Source organism: Thermobia domestica, chromosome 15, assembly GCF_964235325.1.
Source record: "Thermobia domestica chromosome 15, izTheDome1.hap1.1, whole genome shotgun sequence".
Taxonomy (NCBI): domain Eukaryota; kingdom Metazoa; phylum Arthropoda; class Insecta; order Zygentoma; family Lepismatidae; genus Thermobia; species Thermobia domestica.
The window spans coordinates 126211902-126223622 of NC_137468.1; the positions used below are offsets into that span (position 1 = coordinate 126211902).

Below are 11721 nucleotides of genomic sequence, written 5' to 3' on the forward strand. Positions count from 1 at the left end.
GTGGTAATGACGAAAAAATATTCAGAAAGAATTTAAAATATTCTATGTGAAAACCAGAATTCGTTAGAAAGTATTTTAAGTACGTTCTGAAACTAAATACAATAACAAATCCAGTGGTGCCCACCCACCCTAATGTCCATGACGCACCCCCCTCAATTGCCGATCCGTAGGTGTTCTTCCATGAAGAAAAAATATTTTCGATTAATTTTTACACCCTCTCAAACATATTTATATAGATTTTTAACCCCCCCCAAATATTTCAATCACGCAGTTTGCGTCATAGCCCCCCCCCCCTTGTGGGCACCTCTGTCAAATCAAAAACATATCAATTGCTATTTGAAAAATGAATCGTAAATATTTTCTTTCTTAGCACAAATTCATATCTGAAACTAGTTTAATATTTTCTAAACATTTTCTACTGTTACAAAACACCAAGGAAAATAATTTGAAAATGTTTTTGATATGTCTACCTTATATTCTCTGAATATTTTCTGTCTTGTACAGAAAATATTCTCTAAATATTTTGTCATGTACAGAAAATGTTCTCTAAATATTTTGTCATGTACAGAAAATATTCTCTAAATATTTTCTGTCATGCACAGAAAATGTTCCGTAAATATTTTCTGTGATGTACGGAAAATATTCACTAAATATTTTTTGTCATGTATAGAAAATATTTTTTGGTATGAGTGGAAAATATTTTAAAATTATTATTTTACAGAACATTAATTTTTGTTAAAAATGGATTAGAAATCTTCAGAAAACATTTCAACTAAGTACCCAATACATTGTAAAAACATTTAGAAAAAATTTCTTTATTTTAGACAAATGATTTTCAGTGTTATTGGCAAATGATTTTAAAATATTCCATGCGAAACATTTTAAAAACCATTCCGTTAACATTGTATAAAACGTTTCAAATACATTTTCAGTAATGTGTGGAAATGGTACAGAAAACATTTTTTGGAAAACTTTTCTAACGGCGTATAAAATATTTCTACAACGTTTTTGAGTATATTGCGAAAATATTTTCAGTATTATTTGGAAAATGTTTTCAACAATATATGGAATATATTTCCTTAAGGGAAGTAGGATACATTTTCTGAAGGAAAATGATGGTACGTTTTAGAAACGTTTTGAAAATATTTCATTGCTGTGTGGGGTAGTGCTTGGAACATGATGTGGACTGTGGGCATTCGCTAGTTGTAGAGATACCTAAAATAAACTGTAAAAGAATGTAATTGAAAATTGTCCATTCTTACATTTGAAAATTGAGTGAACTGAACAGGGCAAAATTACTGTTTGGAAGCTGTGGCAGAGTCTAGCAAGTCTTTTGTTAATGACATGTTTAGGAATATAATGAAAGAGTGTAAATGTAATTTGTGAAATATTTACAAGTGAAAAAATACTGCATTCTGTAGCGCGAAAGGAGAATTTGAAAGATGAAACAAACTCTTGCTAGGGGTATTTGCGACATATTTATGATCCAAATAACGTAACGTAATTGTCGCTGGTCGATGTAATCCTTGTGTAGGCGCTGGTTTCTTAATAATTCTTCGACGTTGCTTTGAGACTGTTCAATACATTTGTATTTCATAACACACAATATTATATGAATTCAAAAAATACAAACAAAGTTGCTAGATGAACATTGTTATATGTAGATTAATGCGATATTAACACAATACACGTAGCTACCGTTGCTTTCTTGGTGTCACGTTTTTACACACACACTCACCCCTGCTGGGGAGAAAAAGTATTAGTTTTTATGTTGCTGCGTCTTCATTTACTTACTGGCGTTAGTTTTTATTGAGAAGAACGCTCAGTTCTGAACATACCGCCCGCCTTGAAGGAATTTCTTCAACAAATCTATGAATGATTAATTTGGTTCATGAACTTAATATACACAACAATATATAACACAAGTTATGAATGAATGATATAAACATAAACAGAATAATGCACACACAACACAACACTATGAATCACACAATGTACACACTATGAATAACATCAACACATTAACTCTCCTTAGGAAGCGGGCACAATTGACGAATAGATCTTGTTGTTGTACCTCTGGTAGTTTTCACTGTCGCCACTCGTACTATTCCGTCCTTCCCAGGAAACAATTGCACAATACGTCCAATTTCCATTTTAGAGGTGGAATGTTATCTTCTTTGATGAGCACCAAATCACCTTCCAGAAGATTGGAGAATTTTCTTCTCCATTTGGATCGTTCTAGAAGACTTGATAGATACTCCTTTGACCATCTGGACCAAAATTGCTGATGAAGTTGTTGTATGTATTGCCATCTCGAAAGTCTGTTGACAGGAATATTTTTCAAGTTAGGTTCTGACATGGTAGTGAGTGCGTCGCCTATTAGGAAATGACCAGGTGTTAATGGATGTAGGTCGTTTGGATCATTTGATAATGGTGTTAAGGGTCTAGAGTTTAAGCAAGCCTCAATCAGTGTCAAAATAGTGTTCATCTCTTCGTAGGTGAGTGAAGCATTTCCCACAGCTCTCTTTAAATGGTATTTGAGAGATTTAATTGATGATTCCCATAAGCCTCCGAAGTTTGGTGATCTTGCTGGAATAAAAACCCACGTGATGTTATCAGCTGCTAGAAAATTATGTAATTTTTCTTTATGGTGTTCTGATTCAAATAAAGTCTTCAATTCTTGTAGTTCCCTTTTTGCACCAACGAAGTTACTTGCATTGTCAGAATACAGTTTAGCGCATTTTCCTCGACGAGCCATGAATCGCTTTAATGCTCCAATAAACGCCTCTGTAGTTAGATCACTAACAAGTTCAATGTGAACCGCCTTAGTCGCAAAACACACGAAAAGTGCTATATATGCCTTATGGAGTTTGGCTCCCCGTCGGTTACTCGATTTAAGGTAAATGGGCCCACAGTAGTCAACGCCGCTGTGAAGAAATGGTCTTGTTGGTTGAACTCTGTCAGCTGGTAGATCTCCCATCATCTGTTTACCATCTTTAGGATTGTTTCTGAAACATGTGACACACTGATGCACAACTTGACGAACCAAGTTTCGTCCACGTATTGGCCAATACGATTGTCGCAGGGATGAAAACTATAATTGAGGCCCGGCATGCAATAGCTTCTTATGTTCTTCTTGAGCGATTAACTTTGCCAAGTTGCAGTTAGCTGGAAGTACAATAGGATGTTTCTGTCCTTCAGTAAGATCTGCTGCATTTAATCTTCCTCCGACTCTGATGATTTGCCTCTCATCCAAGTATGGGTTCAAATTTCTCAGTTGACTTTGGTTGTCGACTTCCTTTCCTGATCTCAATGCATTTAATTCCTTGTGAAATGCTTGTTGTTGTGATAGTTTAATAAGACATTCGAGTGCTTCATGTAATTCACTTACTGTAAGATGTCCATGCTGTCTGTCACAATTAGATCTTCTCATGTTGTGTGTGAATCGTAGGCAATAAGCAGTTACACGTTGCAATTTTCTTAATGATGAATATCTGTCTAAGAGTTGACACGGTGTTGTAGAAACCATTACTGCTGTATTTTTTCGTCGCTCGGGAACATCGCTTAGGTCACAAACATCTTTCCTCGTCTGTGAGTCTAATTTCTCAGATAGCCATGAAGGCCCATGCCACCATAATTCATTATCAAGAATTTCTGACGGTGTTAATCCTCTCGATATATGATCTGCTGGATTCTCCTCTGTTCTGATGTGTCTCCATTCATAGTTACAAGTCAATTGTTGAATTTCCGCTACACGATTTGCAACATACGTCTTCCATTGAGAACAAGGTCCTCTTATCCATGCTAATACAATGGTGGAATCTGACCATAAAACAACCTTATCGATCTTGCAGTGTAATGCTTGTATTACTTTCTGAGTTAGCTGTGCAAGTAACAAAGCTGCACAAAGTTCTAGGCGAGGAATAGTTGTCTTCTTCAAAGGTGCTACTCGAGATTTTGAACACAGTAAGTTCGCTGTGAATTTTCCATTTTTTGTACTAGATGTTACATATATACAAGCTCCATATCCATTCTGAGATCCGTCGCAAAATCCGTGAATTTCTACCTGCGATTGTGTTTCTTGAATAACCTTCCGCTGAACATGTAGTGATTGCAACTCTTGAAGTTGCTGCTCAAAGTTTCCCACTCTGAATGCAATGGAGCTGGAACTTCTTCATCCCAATTCAATTTTAATTCCCACAAACGTTGCAGAAATATTTTTGCCTTAAGAATAACTGGTCCTATTAATCCTAAGGGATCAAATATGCTCGCTACTGTAGCAAGAATAGTCCTCTTCGTGATTTGTTGAGGGTTGTTTCTTGGTTTGACAGAGAAAGAAAATGTGTCTTTAATGGGATTCCACAACAATCCTAAACTTCTTGTGATGCAATCATCATTTGGTTGAATGGTGAAATTTGATTCTTGAAGTTCACTGGGTATTTTTGAAAGCAGTGAAGTGTCGTTGCTACACCATTTTCTCAAACAAAAACCACCTCTTTGCAGAAGAGTTGTGAGTTGACCTTGTAATTCATGTAGTTCCTTCTTCGTGTTTGTCCCTGTTTGAAGATCATCAATATAGAAATCCCTCATTACAACTTCTGCTGCCTTAGGGAAATTCTTCTTCTCTTCTATGGCTAGTTGCTGAAGACATCTAGTGGCTAGAAAAGGAGCTGCTGTAGTACCATATGTTACAGTTTTGAGTCGATATATCTTTATTGTTTCTTGAGGGTTTTCTCTCCACAGTATTTTCTGGTAGTTTGCATCTGAATCATGTACCCTAATGTTGCGATACATCTTCTCTATATCAGCTGTCACGACGTATTGATGTTGCCTGAATCTTGCTGTTATGGAAAATAATTCTTCTTGGATTGTAGGCCCGACTCTCATCGCGTCATTTAATGAAAGTCCAGAAGTTGTTTTGCACGATGCATCAAATACAACCCTGAGTTTGGTAGTAGTACTGGTCTCCTTCATTACGCAATGATGGGGAAGATAGTAGTCTGGCATCATTGTATCGCTCTCTGCTCTAGTTATTTCTTCCATATGGCCCAAATCTTCGTACTCTTTCATGAACGCTATATATGCCCTTTTTTTCTCAGGATCCTTCATAAGCCTTTTTTCCATTGAATAAAGTCTTCTCGTTGCAATCTCCTTGGATTTACCAAGATTCCTCACATTTTCTTTAAAGGGAAGTCTGACGATTAATCTCCCAGTCTCGTCTCTCCGGTGTGTTTCTTTGAAGTGTCTTTCACATTCTGCCTCCTCTAGACTTAATGGATGTTTTGTTGAACATTCTTCTATCGTCCAGAATTTTTGTAATTGCTCGTGTATTTTTTCTGTTGTGGAGAGGTGACACACATTTGTCGAAATGTGTGGTTGATTGTCTATTTTTCCCGCTACAATCCAGCCAAACAATGTTTTGTGCAAGGTTGGATACCCTGCCTTGAGTTTTATTTGCCCTTCACAAAGTAGATCAAAGAATACTTCCGCCCCCAATAACATGTCAATACGCTGTGGTATGTTGAAGCTAGGATCTGCTAATTCAATGTTGGAAGGTATTTCCCACGATGACGTGTCTACACGAACCATAGGTAAGTCTTGTGATATTTGCGGCAATATGATGAAGTCTAAAGTGGCTGAATAATTGTTATGTCTTGACTTAATTGTAGCCTGAACGCTATGGCATGACCTTGTATTAGCATTACCTATACCATTTATGTGTACAACGCTATTACTCTTTGTTAGTCCCAATAATTGAACCATTCTGTTTGTTAGAAAATTGGACTGAGAAGCACAATCGAGAAGTGTTCGACACATTTGAAAATTACCCTGTTTATCTTTAACATATACTACAGCTGTGGATAGCATAATGCTTGGTGGTCTCCTAAGATTCTGCGGTACGCTGTTTGTAGAACGAATATTCTTACCTTCATATTCCTGCTCGAGAGATGTGGTCGCAGCGAGCGTGTTTTGACCTTGACCTATTTCCCTTTCATCTTGTGGTTCATTCGCTCTAGTGGGCGATGGACAACGCGAGTAGTGCAGTAATGTGTTATGCTTTTTATTGCATATTTTACAATTACCTGATAAGCACTCATTTGCCTTATGCGCTCGTTTGAGACAATTTATACACAAAGAAAGGCGTTTAACTTCTCTAATTCTATCTCCTATAGATTTTTTCAACAATGATTGGCATTGAAATAATTTGTGGGAGCCTTTACAGCTGGGACATGCAATGTTGTCGGAATACGTTACGTGTGCTGTCGTTGAATAAGAACTCTCTTTGCCTGCCTTATTTGTTTGTTGATATTTGTTATTTGGAACTGAGGGTGTCTCTTTAGGTCTACGCTTATTATCAACTGCGTCTAAAACTTGGCAACGCTGCTGTAAAAATTGTGTCAGCTGTGAAATGCTCGGTAATTCATTCGTTGATTGCGTTTTCTCCCACTCCTTATGTGTTGTATTGTCTAGTTTGGTCGCAATCAAATAAATAAGTAATGCATCCCAGCTTTCTGTTGGTTGACCTAATGATTTTAAAGCCCTCAAATGTTTTACCGTGCTGTCTAAAAGAGATTTAAGCGAAACAGCCGACTCACGTTCCACCATTGGCATTTCAAATAAAGCTTTGACGTGTTTGTTAACAATATACTTTTTGTTTTCAAAACGTTCTTTGAGTAAAGTCCATGCTACGTCATAGTTTTCAGAACAAATTTCCAAGGCTTGTACTACTTCAAGCGCCTACCCACGTAGAGAAGAACGTAAATAATGAAACCTTTGCACTGGCTGCAATGTGCTATTGTTATGTATTAATGCCTGAAACGTGTCATAGAACGACAACCACTCATCGTAGCTTCCAGAAAAGGTCGGAAGGTTTATCACCGGCAACCTAACTGATGGATTAGAATTGCTTGCTTCATTGTTTTCATTTTTCTTTGCACTGGAGCTGTGTTGATTTATGAACACTTCCGTCTTAGCTGCTAAATCAAAATAAGTATTCTTGAATTGCTCTCTTTCTTGCGTTTCCTGATCAATTTCTGATGAACCCTGTAACATTTCTATTTCGGATTGTATTGCATCAAATTCATCATAGCACTGTTTTATTTTCTCGTAACGTAACACTAACTGCGTAATATTCTGATCTTCTGTAAAACTATCTACAAAAGGTTTAAAACGAGTGAGTTTGGCCTTAATTTGACCTCTCTTGCAAACTAATTCTTTCATTCTGTCCGTCATGCTTCACTCAAATTAAATACACTTTTAACACTTACGTTCTAAATGAGGCTTTGCTTTTACAGGCTTATTTTGTATAAGTGATACAAGGATAATATTATATTGAAATATGCACTCACTACCTACCTTGTTAACTGCACTGTAGAATTCTGATCCGGCGTGGATGGACCATTTGGTCGATGTAATCCTTGTGTAGGCGCTGGTTTCTTAATAATTCTTCGACGTTGCTTTGAGACTGTTCAATACATTTGTATTTCATAACACACAATATTATATGAATTCAAAAAATACAAACAAAGTTGCTAGATGAACATTGTTATATGTAGATTAATGCGATATTAACACAATACACGTAGCTACCGTTGCTTTCTTGGTGTCACGTTTTTACACACACACTCACCCCTGCTGGGGAGAAAAAGTATTAGTTTTTATGTTGCTGCGTCTTCATTTACTTACTGGCGTTAGTTTTTATTGAGAAGAACGCTCAGTTCTGAACAGTCGCAAAATGTTAGTTATTTAAAATTGAAAAGTTGGTCTAGTCTGTAGGGCAAAATAATTGTTGGGAAGATGAAATACACTATCATTATCGTTAGTTACTGACATATGTAAGTACAAGTGAAAGAAATGAATCGTCGTAAATTGTGTGCCACTTAGAATTAAAATGTGTGACTCTTCTGTTAGGCCAAAGTGGTGGTAAATTGTTAGATGTAAGAATTGTAAAGTTGTTAAATTCAATACGGCGAAAGGAATGTTCGAAAGATGAAGTTAACTTTTTGCTTCTCGCTTGATCGTGACATATTTAAAAATAAAATGAAGGAACTTAATTCTCGTACATTGTAAGAAGTTTACAGATTTTATTTAACAGGACAATCAACTTATGTGCCTATCACACCTTTCGCAATACTCAATGGACTCACTTTTTACTTGTAAACATGTTACAATTTACTATATTCCGTTCATTCAATTTATTCCTACACATGTCAGTTACTAACGATCAACAAGAGACTGTTTCATCTTCCAGACACTACTTTGGCCTTACTGATTGAACTCACTTACCAATTGTATATATCTGAGAAATTACGACATTCGCTTCCCTCATTTAATTCTTAAATATGTAATTATCATATAACGAGATTTTGGTTCATTTCGCGAACACTTCTTTCTTCCTGCTTAATAGATTCACTTTTCAGCTGTTAATACCTTACAATGTACGGCAATTTCGTTCCTTCCTTTTTATTCATAAATACGTCGGAAACTAACGATCACCAAGAATTTACTTCGGCTTCCAAACACTCCTTTCGCCCGGTTGAATTTAATAACTTTTCAATTGTAAATGTCCATGGATTTACAACTCCGTTCTTATACTTCATCCTTAAGTATATCAGCAACTAACGATTAGCGAGAGCCTGTTTCATCTTTGTAACAGCCCCCTCGCTATACTGAATGACCTCAATTTTCAATTATAAATATCTGATAAGTTACGACAATTACATTCTTCCATTTCATTCTTAAATGCGTGGCAACTACGGATTAGCGAGATTCTGCTTTAGCTTCCAAACACTCCCCTACGTTATATACTCACATTTCAATTGTAAATATTTGACAAATTACGACAATTCCGTGGTTTCATTTTATTCTTAACCTTTTCAGTAACTATCGATTAGAATAGTCAGCTTCATCTTCCAAACACTCCTTTGGCTTTACTGAATGCACCGAATTCACTATTGTAAATATCTGAAATATTGTAAATATTGTAAATATATCTGTAAATATACGTCATTCCGTTCTTTTATTTTATTTCTAAATATGTAAGTAATTAACGACCAGCAAGAGTATGCTACAGCTACCAAACACTCCTTTTGCCTTGTTTAGTTTACGGGTATTTCAATGGTGAGAATATGAAAATTTTCGAGAATGGAAATTAAATTTTATAGCGACTGATTCGTCTTTGAAACACGTCTTTCGTCTAGGTAAATAGATTCACTTTCCAACTGTAAATATCTTAGGTTGTACGACAATTCCGTTCCTTCATTTTATTTCTAAATATGTCAGAATCAAGCGGTCATTAAGAGTTCACTTCGTCTGCCAAACATTCGTTTCGCCGTATTTAATTTAATGACATTTCAATTAAATAAATCTAACAATTCAAATGCCGTTCTTGCATTTTATTCTTAGCGATTAGCGAGAATCTGCTCCATAACTCAAACAGTCCCTTTGCTATCCTGAATGACACCTCTTTTAATTGTAAACTTCTGACAATTTACTACTATTCCATTCTTTCATTTCATTGTTAAATATGTCGACAATTACTGATTAGCAAGAGCATACTTAAGCTTCCAAACACTCATTGCCACTATATAGTAGACTCACATTTCAGTTGGAAAGATCTGACAAATTACGACAATTATGTTATTTCATTTCTTTCTTAAATATATCAATAACTAACTATTGGCAACAGCCCGCTTCATCATGCAAACACTCCTTTGACTTTACTGCAAGTACCCACTTATGTATTGTAAATATCTGACAATTTACGAGAAATCCGTTTTTTTTTATATTATTCCTAAATATGTCACTAACTAAAAACCATCAAGACTCTGTTACATCTTCCAGACACTCGCTTCACGTTCTCTTCAGTTTACCCACTTTCCAAGTGTCCAAAATTTGACGATTTTTGACAATTACTTTCTTTCAATTGATTTAAATATACCTTCAACTAGCCACTGGAGCAGTCCGCTTGAGGTTCCATGCACTACTTTCTCCTTAGTGATTAGACTCACTTTACAATTGTATATAAGTTACAATTAACGACTATTCCGGTCTTTCTTTTAATTCTATAATACGTCGAAAACTAGCGATGAGCAAGAGTCTGCTTATATAACAAATTCATTCAAATTAATATTTAACAAATTCATTATAAATTTACTCAATTTTAAATATCTGACAAACACACTCTTCGTCCTACTCAATCGACACTCTTTCTAATTGTGAATGTGAGATTTTACGCCACTCCGTTCATCATTTTATTCCTAGGTAACTAAAGATCAACAAGATCCTGCTTTTCTTGAAAACTTTCCTTTCGCCCTACCTAATTTACTCCCTTAGGAATTGAAAATATCCGACAAATTACGACAATTCCATTTATTCATCTAATATTTAAAATGCATTAAGATACGTTCAGCGACAATCTGCTAACTCTTCGAAGCATCTCTTGTTTCTTGATAAATGGATTCACTTTTCAACTGTGAATATCTCACAATGTACGACAATTTCGTTCCTTCATTTTATTTTTAAATATGACAAAATCAACAGATCAGAAAGAGTTCACATCTTCCTCCAAACATTCCTTTGCCATATTGAATTTTATAAATTTCCAATTGAGGAACTCTAACAATTTCCAACCACGTTCATACATTTCATTCATAAATATGTGGACAACTACCGATTAGCAAGAAATTACTTCAGCTTCCAAGCCTCCTTTGGCCCTATTGAATTGATTCATATTTCAATTGTAAATGGGAGACAATTTGCGACAATTCCGTTCTTTCACTTGTACTTATATATGTCAGTAACTAACGAAAATTATAGTCTATGTCGTGTTCCCAAATCTTTGCGCTACTGAATAGAACAACCTTTCAATTGTAAATAGCTAACAATTTACGACAATTCCGTTACTTCCTTTAGGCCCTTAATAGCTTCCAAGAGTGTGCTTCATGTTTCAACACATTTTTCGCGCTACCAAATGCAGTAATTTTTCACTTTTAAATATCTGACAAATTACTACTATTCCGTTCTTTCTTATTATTCCTAAATATTTCAGTAACTAACGATCAGCAAGACTCGGCAACAGCTTCCAAACACTCCTTTCGATTGTTCAGCTTATTCAATTCTCAAATGTAAAAATATGACGTTTTGAAAATTCCGGTCTTTCATTTCATCTAAAATATGCCGAAATCTTTCGATCAGGTAGTCTCCTTATTTACCAAACACACCATTCATCCTACTCGATGGACTATCTTTTCAATTGTAAACACGTGGCAATTTACGACACTTCCATTCATTTTTTCTATTCTTACGTAACTAACGATCAACAAGAGCCTGTCTCATCTTCGACATTTTTTTCGCTTTAATAAATGAACTCACCAATTTGTAATATCTGACACTTTACGACAATTCTGTTCTCTCCTTCAATTCTTAAATATGTAACTAACGATCAGATAGATTTTGCTTCATCTCCGAAATACTTCTTTCGTCCTGCAAAATAGATTCACTTTTCAGCTGTTAATACCTTACAATGTACAATTCCGTTCCTTCCTTTTATTCTTAAATATGTCAGATACAAGCGATCACCAAAACTTTACTTCGGCATCCAAACACTCCTTTCGCCCGATTGAATTTAATAACTTTCCAATTCAAAATGACTATTAATTTACAATTCCGTTCTTACATTTTTATCTTAAGTATGTCAGCAACTAACGATTAGCAAGAGTC

General features: G+C 35.5%; 2 protein-coding genes across 2 annotated transcripts; both read right to left on the minus strand.

The window, feature by feature from the left end:
- Nucleotides 1-2104: 2104 nt before the first annotated feature.
- LOC145671611 (uncharacterized) lies at nucleotides 2105-2980 on the minus strand. The gene has a single exon (XM_081740805.1). The coding sequence runs from the start codon at nucleotides 2978-2980 to the stop codon at nucleotides 2105-2107; it is 876 nt and encodes a 291-aa protein (XP_081596931.1).
- Nucleotides 2981-3094: 114 nt separating this feature from the next.
- On the minus strand, nucleotides 3095-6612 carry LOC145671612 (uncharacterized). Its single transcript, XM_081740806.1, has 2 exons — nucleotides 4067-6612; nucleotides 3095-3998 (listed from the first exon to the last, which is right to left on the minus strand). Exons 1-2 carry the CDS (start codon nucleotides 6610-6612, stop codon nucleotides 3095-3097), a joined length of 3450 nt encoding a protein of 1149 aa, XP_081596932.1.
- Nucleotides 6613-11721: the final 5109 nt, after the last annotated feature.